General features: G+C 47.4%; 2 protein-coding genes across 3 annotated transcripts in view; one reads left to right on the top strand and one right to left on the bottom strand.

Annotated features, from left to right (window-relative positions):
• Positions 1-1,814: 1,814 nt before the first annotated feature.
• On the bottom strand, positions 1,815-15,091 carry RAB33A (RAB33A, member RAS oncogene family). Its single transcript, NM_001257646.1, has 2 exons — positions 14,581-15,091; positions 1,815-2,327 (listed from the first exon to the last, which is right to left on the bottom strand). The coding sequence occupies exons 1-2, from the start codon at positions 14,836-14,838 to the stop codon at positions 1,872-1,874; spliced, it is 714 nt and encodes a 237-aa protein (NP_001244575.1). The 5' UTR covers positions 14,839-15,091; the 3' UTR covers positions 1,815-1,871.
• A 5,700-nt stretch (positions 15,092-20,791) lies between these two features.
• Positions 20,792-22,111, top strand: part of AIFM1 (apoptosis inducing factor mitochondria associated 1) — a 36,656-nt gene continuing 35,336 nt past the window's right edge. Inside the window, exon 1 of one of the 2 annotated variants that reach the window (XM_015128171.2) lies at positions 20,792-21,009. In XM_015128171.2, coding sequence (XP_014983657.1) covers positions 20,904-21,009 — 106 coding nt within the window. In that variant the 5' untranslated portion in view covers positions 20,792-20,903. The remainder of the gene's footprint in view (positions 21,010-22,111) is intronic. The other variant, NM_001257878.1, reaches the window with a different exon arrangement.

The raw sequence follows: 22,111 nt of genomic DNA, 5'->3' as shown, positions 1-22,111 counted from the left end.
GTAATCCCAGCTACTCAGGAGGCTGAGGCAGGGAGAATTGCTTGAACCCGGGAGGTGGAGGTTGCAGTGAGCTGAGATCGCGCCACTGCACTCCAGTCTGGGCGACAGAGCGAGACTCCATCTCAAAAAAAATAAAAAATAAAAATAAATAAATCTCCAAACTGTTCTGCCTGATGCGCAAGCCCTCCCCAATCTCAGCTCCCACTAGCACTGTTCAGCTCTCCTTGGGCCAGATCCCCAGTTGTCCTCTCTTCCAACTTCCAAGGTTATTCCTGCCCCCCTGATTTTGCCCACTCCCCTCCCCTCTTCTTTACCAATCTAAACCTTACACGTTAGTTAACATACAAAACAAATCTAAGTATTTTCCTGTGAGCCCTCCCTGATATTGAATACATAATGCTCTCACTTCCCATGGTGCAACCTCACACTTGGTCATGTTGTCTGGTTTTTGTTTGCATGTAGTTTCAGTGTGTACATAGTTCCTGCAACTAGATCATAGGGTCTCTGAACATAGGGAACGTGTCCTCTTGTAACATTTCTTCCCTAGCACCTAGCAAAGGTCTGGGGACATGATAGATATTTGTTGCTTGAGCCCTGCCTATCCAAGAAAGGGTAGGGGTGGGGGTCACAGTGGGAACAGCCTTAGGGTTCAAGACTGATTGATGAAAAATAGGAAGCAGAACCTAACTATTCTGGAAGCAATCGGGCCCATTGGACAAACTGTCCTTTTTTTTTTTTTTTCTTTTTTTTTGACACAGTTTCACTCTGTCACCCAGGCTGGAGCTCAGTGGCACATTCTGGGCTCACTGCAACCTCCACCTCTCGGGTTCAAGTGATTCTCCTGCCTCAGCCCTTAAGTAGCTGGGATTACAGGCATGTGCCACCATGCCTGGCTAATTTTTGTATTATTAGTAGATACTGGTTTTCGCCATGTTGGCCAGGCTGGTCTCGAACTCCTGACCTCAAGTGATCTGCCCGCCTCAGCTTCCCAAAGTCTTGGTATTACAGGCGTGAGTCACTGCGTCCGGCCATACTTTTTATTTTTTTTATTTTATTTTTTATTTTTATTTTTATTTTTTTTGAGACGGAGTCTCGCTCTGTCGCCCAGGCTGGAGTGCAGTGGCGCGATCTCGGCTCACTGCAAGCTCCGCCTCCCGGGTTTACGCCATTCTCCTGCCTCAGCCTCCCGAGTAGCTGGGACTACAGGCGCCCACAACCGCGCCCGGCTAATTTTTTGTATTTTTAGTAGAGACGGGGTTTCACCGTGGTCTCGATCTCCTGACCTTGTGATCCGCCCGCCTCGGCCTCCCAAAGTGCTGGGATTACAGGCGTGAGCCACCGCGCCCGGCCCATACTTTTTATTTTTAAACTGGAAAATATGGAGAGAGTAGTCTATCCGGGCATTCAAGGCACATATCTAGGAAACCTAGGAAATACCAGTGAGTCCACATCTCGTTTCAAGACTTCTCTATATCACTCTGCCTGTACTTGCTCTCTAGAAAAACATATCTGGCCTGTGCCCCAACCCCACCAGGTGTTTCTGCCCACTGATTACACTGAGTGAGAGAATGAATTCGTCCTGAAGAATTGACTCAAGCGATGAGAATTTCAGAGAGCCTAGAAAGCTGGCAGGGAGTGTGCCACTGGCATGGGGAATATTACTCTAGTAAGACAAACTGCCTGTTCCACTCATCACAATCAGGAATGGCTTGGAGGAAAGCAAGACAAAAAGCCATGTGATAATCTATACAAATTTTATTTTGATATCAATTTTTGTATGGAAACAAGCAGGTGTCAGCATTATGCAGGCACAGAAAAAAGGGAAAGAAAAACTCCAGTGATAATTTATCTTGTATTTACACCGTTTGGTTTCAACAAGGACAGGAAGCTTTACTGTTAGCTTCCTGTGGGAACTCCAGTTTCTGCACCTTCCCCTGCTGCCTCTCAGCATCACGATATAGCAGGGATTTCTGGGCCTTCAATCGGCAAGCCAGGCACATGAAAATCGACTCCACGTTCTGGCTCTCTTTGGGGTCCTTGGCCGATGTCTCAAACAAGAGCATGTTGTGGGCATCAGCAAATTTCAGGGCTAAGTTGGAGGGCACCTGGATCTGTTCCCTCAAGTCACACTTGTTCCCCACAAGCACTTTGGGGACTAGTGGGGGCACAGCATGCCCGTTGCATTCTTGGATCCACATTTTGAGGTTGGTGAAAGATGTCATCTTGGTGACGTCATAGACGAAGACCACGGCATGTACGTTGCGGTAGTAATGCTCGACCATGCTTTTGCGGAAACGTTCCTGACCTGCTGTGTCCCACACCTGAACCTGGAACATACAAAAACGCAGAGATGGAGTCAGAAAACGGAACAAGAACAGAGAGGAGAAAACATGGTTTTGTAGCACTATAAAAATGAAGTGACACGACGGGTACAGTGGCTCACGCCTGTAGTCCCAGCACTTTGGGAGGCCGAGGCGGGCGGATCACCTGAGGTCGGGAATTCGAGACCAGCCTGACCAACATGGAGAAAGTTCGACTCTACTAAAAATACAAAATTAGCCAGGCGTGGTGGTGCATGCCTGTAATCCCAGCCACGGGGGAGGCTGAGGCAGGAGAATCACTTGAACCAGGGAATTGAAGGTTGCAGTAAGCTGAGATCGTGCCATTGCACTCCAGCCTGGGCAAAAAGAGCGAAACTCCATCTCAAAAAAAAAAAATAGAAAAAGAAAAAAAAAAATTGAGTGACAAGCCATGACACAGGAAGTGGTTCTTTGACAGATGAGCAGAATGGACTTATCAAAGCATAAAGAGAAGTTTCAGGATTTGTCAAGTTTTTCTTAAGATTGTTAACTGAAAATTTTGAGTTGAAAAAAATCTTAAGATTTTTAGTTGAAAAACTGGATGTAAATTGGTCAACTTTTCTGGAGAGCAATTTGGCAATATTATCAAGAACCTCAAAAATGTTCATAACTCTTAGGACCTGAAATCTCACTTCCAGAAATCTATACAAAAGAAATAGGGATGTGGTCAAAATTTTGTACTAATATTTTACAGTGTTATTTAGAATTTTTTTAAAATAGGAAAAACCTAAATGCTCACCAGAAAAGGAATAGCTAAAGTTCATGTCTATACAGTGGGGCCGGGCACAGTAGCTCATGCCTGTAATCCCAGCACTTTGGAGGCCGAGGCATGTGGATCACCTGAGGTCAGGAGTTTGAGACCAGCCTGGCCAACATGGTGAAATCTCATCTCTACTAAAAATACCAAAAAAAAAAAAAAATAGCCAGGCCTGGTGGTGTATACCTGTAGTCCCAGCTACTCGGGAGGCTGAGACATGAGAATCGCTTGAACCCAGGAGGTGGTGGTTGCAGTGAGCTGAGATTGTGCCACTGCACTCCAGCCTGGGCGACACAGTGAGACTCCGTCTCAAAAAGAATAAATAAAAATGAAAATATATCTGTACAGTGGGATATTATGCAGCCATTAAAAATAATGTTTTCAACGACTAAATTGTAAGAGAAATGCTCACAAAATACAAGTAAGTAAAAATGCAGAATACAGAATTTTTCTTTTTTCTTTTTTTTTTTTTTTTTTTTTTTTTTTTGAGACAGAATTTCATTCCTGTTGCTAGGGCTAGAGTGAAATGGCACGATCTCAGCTCACTGCAACCTCTGCCATATGGGTTCAAGCAGTTCTCCCACCTCAGACTCCTGAGTAGCTGGGATTACAGGCATGCACCACCACGCCCGGCTAATTTTGTATTTTTAGTAGAGATGGGGTTTGTCTATGTTGGTCAGGCTGGTCTTGAACTCCCGACCTCAGGTGATCTGCCTGCCTCGGCTTCCCAAAAGCGCTGAGATTACAGGCATGAGACACCATGCCCAGCCTCAAAATTTTTCATATGCTATGGTCTCAATTTTTTTAAAAAAATGTTAAACATAAATATATGCAAAGCACAGACTGGAAGTGTACACATCAGAACATTAATGGTTATTTATCAGCAATGAGACTATAGTGATATTTATTTTCTTCTTTTTAAATATTTTTCCTTATTTTCTTCTGCAAGTATGCATTACTTCAGGGTTTATTTGGTTTTTTGTTTTTGTTTTTGAGATGGAGTTTCACTCTTGTCGCCCAGGCTGGAGTGCAATGGCTTGATCTCAGCTCACTGCAACCTCCACCTCCCGAGTTCAAGCAATTCTCCCGCCTCAGCCTCTCGAGTAGCTGAGATTACAGGTGCCTGCCACCACGCCCAGCTAATTTTTGTATTTTTAGTAGAGACGGGGTTTCACCATGTTGGCCGGGCTGGTCTCGAACTCCTGAACTCAGGCGATCCACCCACCTTGGCCTCCCAAAGTGTTGGGATTACAGGTGTGAGCCACTGCACTTGGCATTGCATTACTTTTTATTTAAAACATATATATATATGTATATATTTTGTAGAGACAGGATCTTGTTATGTTGCCAAGGCTAGTCTCGAACTCTTGGCCTCAAGCAATCCTCCTGCCTTGGCCCCAAAATGTGCTGGGATTACACGCATGAGCCACTAGCCTGCATTACTTTTTAAAGAAAACAAAGTTAAGGCCGGGCGCGGTGGCTCAAGCCTGTAATCCCAGCACTTTGGGAGGCCGAGACGGGTGGATCACAAGGTCAGGAGATAGAGACCATCCTGGCTAACCCGGTGAAACCCCGTCTCTACTAAAAAATACAAAAAACTAGCCGGGCGAGGTGGCGGGCGCCTGTAGTCCCAGCTACTCGGGAGGCTGAGGCAGGAGAATGGCGTGAACCCGGGAGGCGGAGCTTGCAGTGAGCTGAGATCCGGCCACTGCACTCCAGCCTGGGTGACAGAGCGAGACCCCGTCTCAAAAAAAAAAAAAAAGAAAACAAAGTTAGTGTTAAAATCTCACCTTCAAACCCTATTTATTTATTTATTTATTATTTTGAGATGGGAGTCTTGTTCTGTCGCCCAGGCTGGAGTGCAGTGGTGCGATCTCAGCTCACTGCAACCTCCGCATCCCAGGTTCAAGAGATTCTACTACCTCAGCCTCCTGAGGAGCTGAGACTACAGTCTTGCGCCACCATGCCCGGCTAATTTTTATAGTTTTAGTAGAGAAGGGGTTTCACCATGTTGGCCAGGCTGGTCTTGAACTCCTGACCTCAAATGATCGAGCCTCCCAAAGTGCTGGAATTACAAGACTGAGCCACCATGCCCAGCCTCCAATTTATTTTTAAGTTCACTTTTTGGTTATGTAAAAGGTAACTTAAGTCACTGGATTTTTCTTCTGTATCTCAGCTTTTGGGATAAAGGCCAAATTGTGAAGAAAAAAACTGCTATCTGTAACATATGCAAAGACACAACTCCCAGGAGATATACATTCAGCCCAATATATTTCCTTTTATATATCCAACGTCTTGGACAAGGGAGATTCATGCTCAGAATGATGGTCCCAAGGCCCTATACAATTCTCAGTTATCAAAGAAAATTTGATTATGGCCACTAATTGACTGCTATGGCTCTTAAAACGAAGTATAGCCTTTATTTGGAGTTAGCAGTCAGTAAGTATAATCTAGTAAATATAATTGAATCTGTCGGCTGAGTGAAGATTTTACAGGGCCCTAGAGTCATCATTCCAAATATCAGTTTTCATTGTCCAGGCTCCCCATCATCTCCCTCTATTGACACGGTTTCCAAGTTCCTCTGGCAAGACCTTCAGATTGAACCCTTCTTCTATTCCGATTTCTGTGTCCCTCGGCCCTCGGCCAGACTCTTCTCTCCTCACTCCTGGACTAGAGCAAAGTATTTTGGATTGTGGATGTTTCCATTGCAGGGTCTCTTGAACACGGCTTGCTTGCTTGCTTGCTTTTTTTTTTTTTTTTTTTTTTTTGAGATGGACTGTGGCTCTGTTACCCAGGCTGGAGTGCAATGGCGCAATCTCAGCTCACTGCAACCTCCACCTCCCAGGTTCAAGCAATTCTCCTGCCTCAGCCTCCCAAGTAGCTGGGATTACAGGCGTGTGCCACTGCGCCTGGCTAATTTTTGTATTTTTAGTAGAGACAGGTTTTGCCATGTTGGCCAGACTGGTCTCGAACTCCTGACCTCAGGTAACGAAAAAGTGAACTTAAAAATAAATTGGAGGCCGGGCGCAGTGGCTCACGCCTGTAATCCCAGCACTTTGGGAGGCTGAGGCAGGCGGATCACGAGGTCAGGAGATTGAGACCATCCTGGCTAACACAGTGAAACCCTGTCTCCACAAAAAAAAAAAAAAAAAAAAAAAAAAAAAAAAAAATTAGCCGGGCAGGGTGGCAGGTGCCTGTAGTCCCAGCTACTCCGGAGGCTGAGGCAGGAGAATAGCGTGAGCCCAGGAGGCGGAGCTTGTAGTGAGCCAAGATTGCACCACAGCACTCCAGCCTGGGCGACAGAGCTAGACTCTGTCTCAAAATAAAAAATAAAAATAAATAAAAATAAATAAATTGGAGGCTGGGCATGGTGGCTCACTCCTGTAATCCCAGCACTTTGGGAGGCCCAATCACTCCTGATCCACCTTCCTCAGCCCCTGAAAGTGCTGGGATTACAGGCGTGAGCCCCAGTGCCCGACCTCTGAATACTACTTTCCACCAGTTTTCCTCAATCCCTGCTTGTATCAGCATTCCATTCACCTCTTCAGGAAACTACTGTAGCCCTCTACTGCATGTGGCATCACATGGATTCCAAATGTGGAATTCTGTCTGCCATAATTTCACCCTTCCCAACCTGGTTTCAAGCTACTCAGCTATACCGGGTTGATTCCCTCCTCTGTACTTTGGGTCATGCTAGTCCACTCCTCCCCTATAGAATCGGCTGCCCCCTCATTGCCCTATCAAAATCTCACTCATTCTTCAAGGTTAAGCTCATGCTTCTGGCTTCTTCCTCAAACCTTCGCCAACTTCCCTTCAATTTTCTTTTCTTAGGAATCTCTGTTGCACTTTGAGTCTGCATCACACCATTTCGAATAGATTTATGTTTTCTAATTGTCTCGTCAGTGCTCTTGGCATCTCTCCAGCAAGACTGTAAGCAGTCTTTTTCTGCATCAGACCACACTCGTCACTGAGGTTGTCACCATCACCATTATCAGCAGCAGCCACGTTATCAAAAGGCAGTGATGGCCTGAACCACTGAAACTACAAGCAGTCTGGCATCCTAGATATCTGCCAAGGCGATTTCAGAGGGAACGTCTGACTGTAATCACACAGAAAAAACATAAGTCCTCAAAGACTGATTTGCTTCTGCAAGCAAGAGACAGAAAATATTTTCATTTCTTCCACCTCTCCGTGGTGTTCTGAACAGGAAGAAAGGGAGAACAGACCACAGGAGGAATGGAGGTCAGTAGGAAGACAGCAGGCATAGCCCAGGAATATCATTACCACTTGGCTCCTGATCCCCACTCCCCACCTCACCCTCCCCAGCAGTCTTCACTCTTGCCTTTTGCCTCTGAAGAAGGCTGAATCCCTACCAGCCCTCAGGCATGTGGCAGATGCTTTAACACCATGAGCTCAGGACTCTAAAAATACCTGCCACTAGCAGGAACATGGGTGGGAGTGTGTGAGGTGATTGAGGCTGAGTAAGGTTGGCCATTTGGCTTTTCTTTGGCTTCATAATTGCGTATGCCGCCCAAGTTGCCGGAACTGCCAGGAGGGCCCTCTCTGCTGGAGACCTCCTCTGTCTTTCCAATGCTATTGGGAGCCTTGAAGCTTTTATTTGGAGGCTCCAAATTTAAACTGCAGGCACTGCTCCCTTCCAGCTCTTTGTAAACCCCACCCTGAGTTCTTTGCAGACGTGTCTGTCGTGAGAGGGGAGCCAGGAAGCAGGCTGCTCGCAGCAGAAAATAGAAGAACCAGTGGTGTGGCCTCAGAAGCATCAGAAAGGAAGATCACAGCAGGCAGGTTCCCTAAACACATGAAATGATCTCATTAAAAAAAAAAGTCGCCGGGCGCGATGGCTCACGCCTGTAATCCCAGCACTTTGGGACGCCGAGGCGGGTGGATCACAAGGTCAAGAGATCGAGATCATCCTGGCTAACACGGTGAAACCCTGTCTCTACTAAAAAATACAAAAAATTAGCTGGGCGTGGTGGTGGGCACCTAGTCCCAGCTACTCGGGAGGCTGAGGCAGGAGAATGGCGTGAACCCGGGAGGCGGAGCTTGTGGTGAGCTGAGATCGCACCACTGCACTCCAGCCTGGGCTACAGAGTGAGACTCTGTCTCGAAGCAAACAAACAAACAAAACATCAGACAGGGTCTCACTCAGTCACCCAGGTTGGAGTGCAGTGGCATGATCTCAGCTCATTGCAGCCTCAACTTCCCCAGACTCAGGTGATCCTCCCACCTCGGCCTCCCGAGTAGCTGAGACTACAGGCATGCACCACCACACCTGGCTAATTTTTGTATTTTTTGTAGAGATAGGGTTTCCCCATGTTGCCCAGGCTGGTCTCAAACTCCTGGGCTCAAGTGATCTGCCTGCCTGGGCCTCCCAAAGTGCTGAGACTCTACGTGTGAGCCACCATGCCCGGTCTCTCTCTCTCTCTTTTTCCAGACAAGATCTCATCATGTCACCCAGGCTGGAGTGCAGCAGTGCAATCATGGCTCACTGCAGCCTCGACCTCCTAGGCGCAAGCAATCCTCCCTCCTCAGCTTTCCGAGTAGCTGGGACTACAGGCATGCACCAGCACACCCAACTAATTTTCATATTTTTTTTTATTTCGTAGAGATGGAGTCCTCCTTATGTTGCCCAGGCTGGTCTGGATCTCCCGGGCTCAAGCAACTATCCTGCCTCGGCCTCCCAAAGTGCTGGGATTACAAGTGTGAGCCACCTTGACTAGCAGTGATCTCATTTTGTTTGAGAGTTAGGTGTTCCTGTTCTCAGCATCTTCATAAACCCCTGGCCCACGCCAAGCAGTGAACGCATCTCCTTCCTCTTTTGCAGCTGCCTCTCCCCTCACCCTTTCCTCCTTTCCTGTGGGCACCACATCCATACAGTGTATGGGGGTGAAGACTGCCTCTTAGCCACATACATGTACCCCAGATCCTTGTTTCTCTCAGATGGCCAATGGAGTATAGTGAAGTCAAACCAATTTGGGTGCAGATCTCGGCCCAAGTCATGTTAGTACATGACTTGTTAGGTGTCCTTAGGTAAGTTAGGTTACCTTAGGTAAGTCACTTTCTCTGTCTTCAGTGTCCTCATCTGGAAAGTGATGATAACAATAATAAGGTAGGGATGCTATGAGGATTAGTAGTCCTTGTAAGTACATGACCCAGTGCGTAATATACACTCTCCCTTCTTTCATGACCTGAAATCTCCACCATTCAGTCTAGATGGGCAACAGTTTGAGCAGGCACTGTTGGAAAGGCAGCAAGCATCCCAGCTCTTCTGCTCAGAAGCTGAGTAAATGCCAGACAAGTATTTTAATCTCCCTGAACTGAGCCTTGTTTTTCTCACCTCTACAATGGGACCTTGATCCTCCTATGGTTGCTGGGATGATCCAGTGAAATAACACATGAAAAAGGACTTTTGGAAAATGTCAAGCACTCTGCAAATATTAGTTGTTGCTCTGGTCTCAGAAAGGCCATCAAGCCCTCTTCTGTCGGTATGGTTCCTTGAATCCATTGGTTTCTCATCCTGGAAATCATAGAAAGCTTGGCTTCTCGAAGGTGAGACAGAGCTAAAGGCCATCCAGTGGGGAGGGGGGAGAAGAGAGGAATGCTGGCAACATGCCATGGGTGGCCCGGGGACAGGCCCGAACTGATGAGGTGCTAGAGGAGGATGGAGGGGCACAGCGTGGGGAACTGCCAAAGAGAAATCTAACCTTTTGAACTATTTTCTGGGTGAGCTTCAGCAAGCCCCCCACCCCCTGCATGTGCTCTTAGCTGACAGGGGGATTTCTTTTCCCTTGGAAACATAACTGGCATCTTTCTATAGATGAGGCATGAATGTCCTTTTGTTGGAGGCTGATGGGGGAGGGTAGAAGTGCAAAAAAAGGAGACAAATACATCTGTAACCTTTGGAGCATGCCCCAGTGGATGATGGGAAAAGTTTAAAAGAAACCTGTTTTCAACTAGCTGGACTGTCCCATCTGCATCTAAGATCTACACACAAAGCTGACACAGAGAATGGCAAAGGAGGACAGAGACAAAGAGAAACTCACACACAGAAAAAACCAGCAAGGGAGACAGAGAAACTCACACTGATGGATAATTAACCATTAAGCTAACTGGCAGAAGATAGAAGCTCAGAAGCACTAAGGAAGACATGATGTCATTCTGATTTCAGGCAGCTTCCAAGGAACACTTAGCTCAGCCTCCATCCACTTGATAATGTAACACAGGAAGGTATTTTTTTCCCCCAGTGATCAGTAGAGGAACAGAAATTCACAGTCCTGAGCTGTACCTGCCCTTAGCCACAGCTGACCTGCAGTTTATTTGGTCCCCAGGGCTGGGGCACAGGGAGTGCCCAGCCTGTGGGAGGAACCAAACTATTATAGACAGAAGTGCAGCTTCCACGCAAATTTACAAAGAATGATTCAAAAATTAGTTTCTTAGCCTCCCCTCTACTACATACCCTCCCTCCCTACACACACACACCCCTATTCAGCATTTTCTAATGCATTTAGGAGACAGACTCAATAAATTTAGCTACATCTGTAGGTGACAGACACATCACAGTCATTAAGGGAAGTTCCACTCTTCCTTTGGGGGTTGGGGGATACCTCCACCCTTCCTAGGCTAATGTCAGGAAAGATTGTCAGCTATCTCTTATGATGTCCCTCTGAATTCTTGTCATAGGCAACCTTGTGGGTTGGATGGACCATGGAGCTAGGCTGGAGAGAGGATTTTGTGCTCTTCTAAGCCAGGCAGCATGATGTGTGGAAAGACCAGAAGGGGAATTAGGAGACCTGAGTTCTAGGTCTGGCCCTGTGTGATCTTGGGCAAGTCACTTTCCCTCTCTGAGTCTCAGTTTCCTATCTGCAAGAGGAGGACACTGGATTACAGAATCTGTAACGTCTCTTTTATCTCTGAACATTCTCTGCATTTCACACCTGAGTTGAGACAATCAAAGTGCAAAAAGTAAACCCAGGGCTCCCACCTGTAATCCCAGCACTTTGGGAGGCTGAGGCAGGTGGATCACCTGAGGTCAGGAGTTCGAGACCAGCCTGGCCAACATGGTGAAACCCCATCTCCACTAAAAATATAAAAATTAGTTGGGCATGGTGGCAGGTGCCTGTAATCCCAGCTACTCGGGAGGCTGAGGCAGGAGAATCACTTGAACCCGGGAGGCCGAGGTTGCGGTGAGCTGAGATCGTGCCATTGTACTCCAGCTTGGGCAACAAGAGTAAAACTCCCTCTCAAAAAAAAAAAAAAAAAAAAAAAAAGTAAACCCAGTTGAGTTCCGTGTGTCCTGAATACAAATTGAAGGAGGCATCTGAAAGGCTCCTGAGGCCTTGGGCTATAACCCTAAGTCCCTGGCCTACAAGAAAGAGCAAGACTGGCTGACTGACATTCTACCTCCCTCTGTCAAACTCCCCCAATCTAAGGGACTGAATATTCCCCTGTAGAGTGGAATGCAGTGGTAAAGGGTATGGTCTCTGAATCTGGGTTGAAATCATGGCCCTGTAACAGGAAAGGCAGGATAGTGAGGTGGCGAAGTGCTTGGGCTCAAGAGTCAAAGACTGAAGCTCAGATCCATAGGCCATTGGGTTATTTCATCTCTCTTAGCCTCCGTCTCCTTATCTATAAAATGGGAATGATAACAATAGTGCTGATTTGATAAAGCTGCTGTGAGGAGCAAATAAGATAATGCATGTAGAGTGCCTAGCCTGGGCTCTTTGCTTATTCAATACATAGTTATTATTATTATTATTATTATTATTATTGCCTACTCATTGGAGGCTTTTCTTGGTGTTCATACAATTGAGTTCACCAGGACTCAGTTGTAAATGCTTTGATGGGGTGAGGGTGGGGAACATAATGATTGGAGACAGCAAATGGGGCTTCAATACCCTAGGGATGGCCTTGAAAATTAATTACAGCGTGACTCTAACTACACCAAATCAGTTGTCCCTAGCAGGGGTTCATGTATGTGCTACCCCGGGACACAGGCAGTCAGCCCAAAAGAGGCCACACCGTTGCTCTTAGACTGAGAAGAACTGGCTGAGACCTCTCTACCACTCTCCTGCAAGGGCTGGTATGTTACAGCCCAAAAGCCTTCTATTGCTGGCCATGGTCTAGGCCAGACCTCGGACTGTCACACCGGACTTTTCTCTCTCTCCCAAAGGGCAAAGCCCTTGGCAGTCATCTCCAAGCATGGCTTTGGCATGTATTCCTTGAACAACTTCAGGCTAGCCAGAGTGTGAGGCCAAATCTTCTCCTATCTAGATCACGTGCTAGCTGCCAGGCCCTGCCATCTTCCCACAGACATGCTGGTCTCTCGCCTGCCAGCTCTGGTCCTGAGACTGCAGCAGCTTTACAAGAAGCAGGGTCACCATCTCCCCACTCTCACACGCTGCTCTGAGCTCCTTCAGAATCTGCCCTCAGAGGACTCCTCCATGAGCAGTGTCACAAGGCTTTGTCCTCTTGAAAATATCATCTTCCCAAAAAAAGCCTGTATTAAGCACTTATCTGCACGTGGTGTTGTGCTGAGTTCTGTTTCTAGTGAGTCACACTGTCACAGGCTCTGCCCTCTGGGAAAAAGTCTGGAATCTTTGCCAGAGACTGTAAAGTCCAGTTTGGCTAAGTACTGGGGTGTCAGAAGAGAAGGAATGGTTTAAAAATTCCTCCGAGACCACTGGGTGGTGACTCTTCCACTCGTGTTCATCTCCCATCCCTCACTTTCTAGCTTCCTCCTCCCTCCTTCTTTAGATTCCCAAACACTTCATTTTTTTCCATTTAAATTTCAGATGGGCTTATTTCCCACCTTTTAAATCCAGGGAACTCTTTGGCTTACTGTAACACTTGATTTTAAGCAAATGAGAGCATTAGGTTTTTGAGGGTTTAAGAGCCCATCCGTAAAGATATTTCTACTTTGGATTACAAAGGCATGTTTTAGAAATTCTAGAATCGTATAGCCTTACATTAAAGAAGCCAGACACACTAGAGGAAGTCTTAACCAAGCAAATGTCAACAGCCCCAGGAAAGGACAAAGACAAGATGCTGCCTTTGACTTTAAAAGGAAATGTAGCAATTCCCCTTCAAAATGCAAGGGGCAAAAAAGATCACAATTTCAAAATAATGTTCTATCTTCCTGACCCTGGGGCTCTCCCTTATCAGTACTGAGCTGTCCATCTTCCTGACATCTAGTGCGTTGGCCCAGTTTCTGAAGCCATTTTTAGAACATGTTCATTTTAATAATCAAGGAGTCAGAGTCTTGCACAGTTTCAAGTGTTTCATCAGTTACTCAGCCCTTCTCTCCACGTCACTCAGAGGAGGGGCCTTGTGGTCACTTTGGCCGTTTGACCAGCAAGAAGGAGGCTTACTGTTACCCCTGACTCTGTCTAGGATCCAACCATACGCTCAAGGAAAGGCCAGCTGTGAGCCTAGAGGAGTTGTCTTCAGTGATTCCATTGCCTTTATAGAGGCCCCCCTCTGCTCCCCTGACACAGGAAGTTGCCCTTGTTATGTCCTCCCTCCCTCCATGCCCTGCACATTGACATATTCGTGTCATATCAGGTTTCTACCTTTTCTGAATTAAAGGTGAGCACAAATGGTCAGACAAGAATATTTGCACTTAGCCTATTACATAAACTCATGGAGGGGGAGGATTGAGCATTTCCCTGGCCCTCGGTTAAGTCACTGCATTTTTACAAAGACCTTCTGAAGACAATACCAACAGAATGAATAAGGAGCAGTTCATGTATTAGATACCCCAGACAAGTAAAGAAAATACCATTCCAGGGGGCCTGTTACAATAAAAAACAAGTTTTGTTGATTACAAAGGGCTGGCTGGTGACCCTGCCTCAATTTCTTTAAAAGGGCTCATGGCTTTCTGCCAGAACCACCTCACTCCACCCCCATCTCAACTCAGCCCTAATCTTAACTATAAACTGCAATTTAAAATAAAGCAGCTTTTTCATTCTCCATGGATTTCCATCCTTTCCTTCCCTCTAATGACTTGAGGCTTAGCTGAAGTGGGGTTTTGCAGCCTATCGGCACCCAAGCGGTAGAAGAGACATCAGGATGTGTAAAGTGCTTTGGGATCCATCCCACAGACTAGGACCCAGAGATGCCTCCTGCCTCCCTCTGCCCACAGGTGCCGCTGCTCGGGCTAGGGGTCAAGGATGGGATCCAACATGCTTTTCCTGGCAGGACCTGTCAGGCAGGAGCAAAGGGTAAGAATGCAACCATTCTCGACCGCCCCAAAAAACTGAGTGATATGGGGACGGGACCCCGCTGAGAGAGGTGAAAAGGGGTGAGGAGGGGCCGAGGGTCCTCGGCTCAGCAAGAGGCGAAACCGCCACGCGCTGGGACGCTGGACGATGACAACCGCTACAGCTATGCCTCGGGCGAGGTCCCCTCCCAGGTCCCTCCCTTCCTGGACCTGACCCCCGGGATCACCTTGATCTTCTCGCCCTCGATTTCCACGGTCTTCTCCCTGAAGTCCACGCCGATGGTGGCTTCAGTCTTGTCTGGGAAGGTACCCCCGCAGAAGCGGAAGGTTAGGCAGGTCTTGCCCACGTTGGAGTCCCCAATCACGATGATTTTGAAGATGCGAATCTGCACGTACTGGTCCAGCGACGAGTCAAGCTCCAGGGACGCCAGGCCAGCGGCCGAGGCGGGCTCCAGGCTCCCATGGCCCAGGATGGGCTGCGCCATCTCCCCCGGACCGAACCGGGGCCCCAACCCCCCTCGAGGGCTCCACACAAAGAGAACGTCCACGTTCGTGCGCTCGAGGCGAGCGAGCTCTGTGCGCGTGTGTGTGCGCGCGTGTGTGTGTGTCCGCCCGTGTGTGCGTGCGCCGGCACCGTGTGCGCGCGCGCGTGAAGAGGGTGCCTCTCATTCCGGGCCCCCCTCCTCCTCCTCCAGCGCACCCTCCTTGCAGCTCGGAGGCACCAACACAAAAGCCAGGGAGAGGAGGAGAGAGGGAGGAGAGTGGACGAGCAGCGAGCCTTCTGCCTGTGTGCGCCCTCGGACCGGATGCTCTGGCGAAGGACCCTACGGCGCTGCTCCAGCCGCCGCCGCGCCTCGGCCCACACTCTCCCCTGCCTGCACCCCCGAGACCGACCGGAGGGAAGAAGCCTCAGGAGGAAAGGGAGGGGGTGGGGACAGCAGCACACGCCACCCCGGGATAGACTTCTTTCTCCTTGCCCCCATTTATGTTATAAGTTTCGGGCTCCCCACCCCCACTGGCTCGGAGCGCACGGGATCAGCGGGCAGGGAGCACAGCTGGGGAGGACAAAGAGCTGCACCCTAAGGCATCACTGGATCACTTCGGCCTCCCTGGAGCAACGCAACTCTGCAGGGATGGGGTGGGGGCTAAGGCACCTCTTTCACTTCGGGAGCAGCCGGCAGCTGAGCCGCGCCTTCCCGGTCCCCGCTACCCCGTCCCCTCTACCCCCACCCTCTACCCGACCCGCGCCTTGGGATAAAGGGATGTTCTGTCTTATTGAGTGAGCAGGTGCACTCACGGGCCCCAGGCAGCCTGAGCGGGCGCTGCCAAGACACGCAGTGGGTTGTCCCGGGCCTGCACAGTTGAGAGGAGGGAGCCAGCGGGCGCGCGTGTGCGTGTGTAGGGGGTGTTACTGTTTCTGTCACAGACTTGCCAGATGTAGGGGGGCGCGTACCAGGCGCCAACATCCCCTCATCACACCACGAGCACCCATCCTCTGAATGTTCAGGAGAGCGGCTCCTATTGGCTGCCGCAGTCGGTTGTGTTTGGCTGGCCAATGGGGAAGGCTCGCCGCGGGAGAGGGCCACACAGAGGCTAGGAGAAGGGGGGAAGCTAGTGGTGGCAGTTCCAGCAAAAGGGGACTTTGTTTATGGGGCTAGCCATTACTGGCCCAGGTGGAGGATCTTGGGACATGGCATAAGCTCCACAGTGCCTTCCACTCCCAAGCCCTCCATATAACCGTAAGTCCTTCCAGAAGGGTGGAGTTTCAGAGGGAGTTGGGAATCCCTAGGAGGGTTCACTCCCCCTGCAGCTGAATGTAGAACAAAGTGGTTGAGTCTAATTTGCCAGAAGCCTAGATTATGCTTGGAAGATGATAAATGAACACAATCTCCTTACAATATTAGGGGGCTGCTTCCCAAAGCTTACTAATCATCACACACATCTTGGTCAAGACCAGTATTCCCTCTCCCTAAAGTCATCCGCAGATTCAGAATTTGTTTGAAATCGACTTTATTGGGTACAATTTACATATGATAAAGTGCACCCATTTATTTTTAAGACTTCATCTCTCCCCCTACATATTTCATAAGCTAAGGTAACACTGACACATGTCACTAGCACTGACTTGTGAGTTATTGCTAATGCGATCAAGGTCAGGGATTCAAGCATCACAGTTGAGCTGCCATCTTATTTGGGAGGCTGAGCTGCAGGAAGAGACAAATATGACCAAATCCATTTCTGCTGAGAGAAAAACAGTTTAGTGCATAAGTGATATATCTGAGAGCAAACTGGAATGTAACTACTCAAGGACGTCCAAGTTACTCAGAATGGCGTCTTCCAGTTAATAAGTTTATAAGCTGAGCTAGCAGATATATTTACAGCTATATCATATATGCAGGTCGCCCATTCCTAAAACCCTAGATTATACTACTCAGCATTAAAACTACCCAGATAAGGATTTAATCTTAGTTGGCTAATCCAAAATCATCCTTATGAATACCAGTTTTCATTGTATTATGTATCAATCATCATTGTACAGTATTTTTGGTTTTGGTTTGCTGGATCGTTCCCCTCTGTATTGGAAGCTAATGCTCCTGATGATCTTTATCTACAGCATAGCTTTAAGGCGGAGAGGGGTAACTATTAATTAGGCACATCCTGTACACAAAGTAGAAAGGGGCTTTGCCCTTTGCCAACCCACAGCTAGAATTAATGCCAACTTCCTGAGAGATATAAAAAAATAAACATATGTACATAATAAGATTATTTCAATGTATGCTTCTAGCAAAAACTTGTCACTGAGTCTACTTTTGTAAGGAAGAAACTTTGATTTCTGAAAATATGATATCTCAAAATGGGCTTCTTGCCCTAATAAAAGGTGTCTGTTACTTCTGTGGGGTGAGACTTTGGGGGACTTCCACTTATATTGTTTGGAATTAATTCAATGAGTATATATTGCTTTTGCAAAAAAAAAAGATAAAAATATAATTTTTAATTAAAAGAACAGGAAAACTACCGTATTGTACCTATTGTAAAAAAATTAAACGTACTATACAATGCCCTTTGTGTTAACTGTGCATTATTAAATTACTGACTTTCAAATACATGCAGTTGTTTTCATAGGTACCTGATTATCATGACTTTGACAGTGTTTTCCAGTCCCTTTGGCAATCAGATATAATTAACTTTGTATTTAATCAATCCATGATCACTGGTTTTTAGAAATATCAATAAAAATCAATGTCTGCAAGGCTGTTAAAATATTAAGTAAATATAAATAATTTTTACGTTACTCTGGAATTGATATTTTCAATATTTATCTCCTGGCCTAAAGTGATCCACCCTCCTCGGCCTCCCAAAGTGCTGGGATTACAGGCATGAGCCACAGTGCCTGACCATATTTTCAATATTTATCCAAAGGAGCTCTAGATAAAATGTCACCCATTGCCTGCACTTCTGAACACTGATCTACTCTGCTTAATGGGTAAGGGAACCCTGGATCATTTTCACCCAATAAAGACTACTTCCTAGGCCTGGCACAGTGGCTCACACGTGTAATCCCAACACTTTGAGAGGCTGAGGTGGCAAGATTGCTTGAGCCCCGGAGTTCAAGACCAGCCTGGGCAACATAATGAGACTGTCTCCTAAAGAAAACCAAAAAACAAAACTGCTTCCTTGGTTAAACTTCATAAAAGAATGTCTTTGTAGGCCGGGCAAGGTGGCTCATGCCTGTAATCCCAGCACTTTGGGAGGCTGAGGCAGGTGATCACCTGAGGTCAGGAGTTCAAGACCAGCCTGGACAACATGGTGGAACCCTGTGTCTACTAAAAAGACAAAAATTAGCTGGGCGTGGTGGCATGCGCCTGTAATCCCAGCTACTCGGGAGGCTGAGGCAGGAGAATTGCTTGAACCTGGGGGGCAGAAGTTGCAGTGAGCCGAGATCTGCCACTGCACTCCAGCCTGGGTGACAAAGGGAGACTGTCTCAAGAAGAAAAAAAAAAATTATCTCTTTTTCTTTTTTGAAATAGGGCCTTGCTCTGTCATCCAGGCTGGAGTGAACGGGAGCAATCACTGCTCACTGCAGTCTCAGTCTCCTGGGCTCAAGTGATCCTCCCATCTCAGCTTCCTGAGTAGCTAGAACCACAGGCACATACTACCACGTCTGGCAAATTAAAAAAAAAAAAAAAATGTTAGAGATGAGGTCTCATTATGTTGTGCAGGCTGGTCTGGAACTCCTGGTCTCAAACAATCTTCCCACTCATCCTCCCAAAGTACTGGGATTACAGGCATGAGCCACTGCACCCGGCCCTGTAATTTCATTCTTTATCCCCATCCCACCAAAATAAATAAATAAAATAAAATAAGTAACTTCATTACCTGCAAAGTTAGGGCCAAACTCTTTTCCCAGTTCAAATCTGGCCCCACCATACTTGCCTGTGCTTATCACTGCTTCTTTTTCTTTTTTTTTTCTTTTTGGAGACAGTCTTGCTCCATCACCCAGGCTGGAGTGCAGTGGCACAATCTCGGCTCACTGCAGCCTCCACCTCTCAGGTTCAAGCGATTCTCCTGCCTCAGTCTTCCCAGTAGCTGGGATTACAGGTGCACGCCATGGCGCCAGGCTAATTTTTGGATTTTTTGTAGAGACAGGGTTTCACCACGTTGGCCAGGCTGTTCTTAAACTCCTGACCTAAAGTGATCCACCTGCCTAGGCCTCCCAAAGTGCTGGGATTACAGGCATGAGCCACGGAGCCTGACCACATCAATACTTCTTAGTATGATGCCCCCTGAAAATGTGCTGGGGTTTGTTTTTTCTTAAACACTTCCAAGCCTTTTCATTTAACAAACAGCATGGTGCTTCCTCTATGACACTTTACAAATATTAGCTCATTTAGTCTTCCGAACACCCTCATGAGATTGGTAGATGAGGAAAATGAGGCACAATTAAGTGACTTGCCCAGGTGGCAGAGCCATGATTCAATCTGGGTTGGTCTGGATCCAAGGTCAACATGTTTAACAATGAAAAATGTTATCTTTGGTCCCAAAGTATTCATCATCTGAAATATCATTCCTTTTCCTCCACGATTTGAATTTTACTACTCATCCTTCAAGATACAGCTCAAATAACTTCTTGTATGAAGTTCTTCCATAGCGATTCCATCCCATAGTCTTCTCTCTTGCTCTGTCCGGCACGACACCGGATATTAATTTCAATGACCGGTGTATGTCATCTCCCCAACTAGACAGTGGCCACTTCCTATACAGATGCTACGTCCAAATAAACCCATTGTAAATTGAAAATATCTTAAGTCAAAACTGCATTTAATACCCTGACAAACCCATCATAAAGTCGAAAAAACGTAAGTTGAACCATGGTTAAATCCAGATGCTCCTCGACTTACATGGGGTTAGGTCTCATTAAACCCATCATAAAGTCGAAAAATTGTTAAGTTGAACCATTGTGAGGGGTAAGTCGGGGACCATCCGTACTTTTCATACCCACTAGAGCCCCTTTTATAGTACAATCCAAGAGGCAAATGCTCAACAAATACTTGTTAAATGAATATGTAAGTTGAATATTTGAAACAGGCACATTTCATGCTCTGCATGCAGCCAAAACATTATTTCCAATTTAGCTTATATCTGGCAGAGTCAAAACACCTATTTATACTCAGCCCCTCACCTTACTCCCATAACTGAAAGTTCTGCTTAGAAGACTTCTCTTCCCATAAAGTCTGAGAAGCACAAACGCTTTTTGCTAACATCCTGCTCTCAAGCATCCTGAAACCACAGCAGGAGACCGTGTGTATCTGTAGCACCTGGTACAGTATCTAGGACACACAACTGCACTAAAAAATAAAGGTGACAGGCGGGAAGGAGAGCGCCGAATTACTCGTCCGCGAAACGGGTTGGGTGGGAAAGAGCCGGCAACTGGTAAAAGATGGCAGTACACGCCGGATCTGGGAAGCCAGGTTCCGCGCCTCGGACTCATGGAAAAATTGGATCTGGATCATAGCAAAAGAATCAGGAAGGCTTCAGTATCAAGTAACTAGTGGCCTAAAACCAAAAAACAAAGTGCGGTGCTGGGGCTACGCTGCTGTGAGATGCTGTTATCAGTTCCTGTCACCAACACAGCGACAGCACCAGGCACAACCGCCAATCAAAGCGGCCCCACGAGTCCCTCCTTGGACAGCTTCCTTAACTCGTTCAGTCCAACACCGTGCCACCAACTCGCGAATACTGGCTACCTAGAGCCAAGGTCTTTGCGAGCGTGCAGTCAGGTAGTGCATGCGCAAATCCTCTCGCCGTGCGGACCAATCGCAATGTGGCAGCGAGTGCTACGCCTGCGCAGTAGGCCTCCGGTCGCCGTTTCTCTTCCCCGGCTCTAGCAGGCCGGCTTCTCTGTCCAATGCCCACCCGGAGCTGGGAGGAGGAGTCTGCGTAGTGTGCGTGTGAAGAGACAGGGGGAGCTGGCCGGGGCTCGCGGTGTTTGACCCGTCGGTCGTGCGTGAGAGGAAAGGGAAGGAGGAGGACCCGAATAGCGGTCGCCGAAATGTTCCGGTGTGGAGGCCTGGCGGCGGGTGCTTTGAAGCAGAAGCTGGTGCCCTTGGTGCGGACCGTGTGCGTCCGAAGCCCGAGGCAGAGGAACCGGCTCCCAGGTGATTGACCCATTCCAGGCAGCCTCCAAGTCCAAGGGCCTGGCGCCTTAGGCTCTCTGTGCGTTGCAGCCCTCTACCCTCGCGTCCCCCGAGAAACTTAACACATAGTCGCGTGAATTCCAAATTGGCAGACTCCGAACCCTGAGTCTTGCAAGCGGAGGAATTGGTTCAGCCATGCCGACCTGACCTTCAAGAGATTTGAACCCAGTAGTCGGCCTGAGGCCTTTTCCGGGGAGCGTTTGCTGTTCAGGGATCCCAGAACAACTGGCCGTCGCCGCCTCCCCGCCATCCCCATTCCCCACCCCCCTTTTTAGAGCAATGAGGTCAAGTAGACTTTATCATTTACCGAATGAGACTTTAAACAGGACGTTTAAGACCTAAGCCTAAGTTTCTTGTGTAAATGAGGGTATTATCTGCTCAGCCTCGCAAACCATAGATGAGATCCATGGATTTGAATGCCCAGTGAAATAGAAACGGTGCAAGGCAAGTAAGGAGTCGGTCGGTTGTGCACCAGACACATAGAGAATTGGCCCAGAATTAATTGGAGATGCCTGAGCCGTGTAGTTCTTGGTGGTTTTTAAGGCTTCAAAGAAACAGTTTGCAGAACGCATTGTATTTGTCCTCCGTTAAGTTGTTCCATCAAATTTTAGAGCTGGAAGGGTTTTGTGGTAAAGTTCAACCCACTCATTTTATAGATAATAAACTGAGGCACAGAGAGGTGAAACTACTTGCCAAAGGTCACATCGTTAATAGGTAGAGCTAAGGATAGTTTGCTAGTCTCCAGGTCCTTAATCCCTTTGCTGTAACTCCATACTGCTTCCTAAAGTTGACCCCAAAAAGTTAATGAATTCGGGTCTCTTCCCAGTAATTAGCCCATTGTACATCAGATATCCCTGAATTTATCTGAGCATTGCTTGAGCCTGCTTATTTTCGTACTGCATTACTTCATGGGGACAATGAATGATCCACCTGTAGGAGCTGCTTTAAAAAAAAATCAGTAATCTTTCAGTGTCCATCCCCAGGGCATTTGCAATGTCGGAAGTTATCCTTGAGGCTTTTACAATACAGAAACACCTGGGTGCTTTAAAAATAAAAAGTGGAA

This window comes from Macaca mulatta, chromosome X (genome assembly GCF_049350105.2).
Source record: "Macaca mulatta isolate MMU2019108-1 chromosome X, T2T-MMU8v2.0, whole genome shotgun sequence".
NCBI classification, from domain to species: domain Eukaryota; kingdom Metazoa; phylum Chordata; class Mammalia; order Primates; family Cercopithecidae; genus Macaca; species Macaca mulatta.
This window is presented reverse-complemented; position numbering and strand designations above follow the sequence as displayed.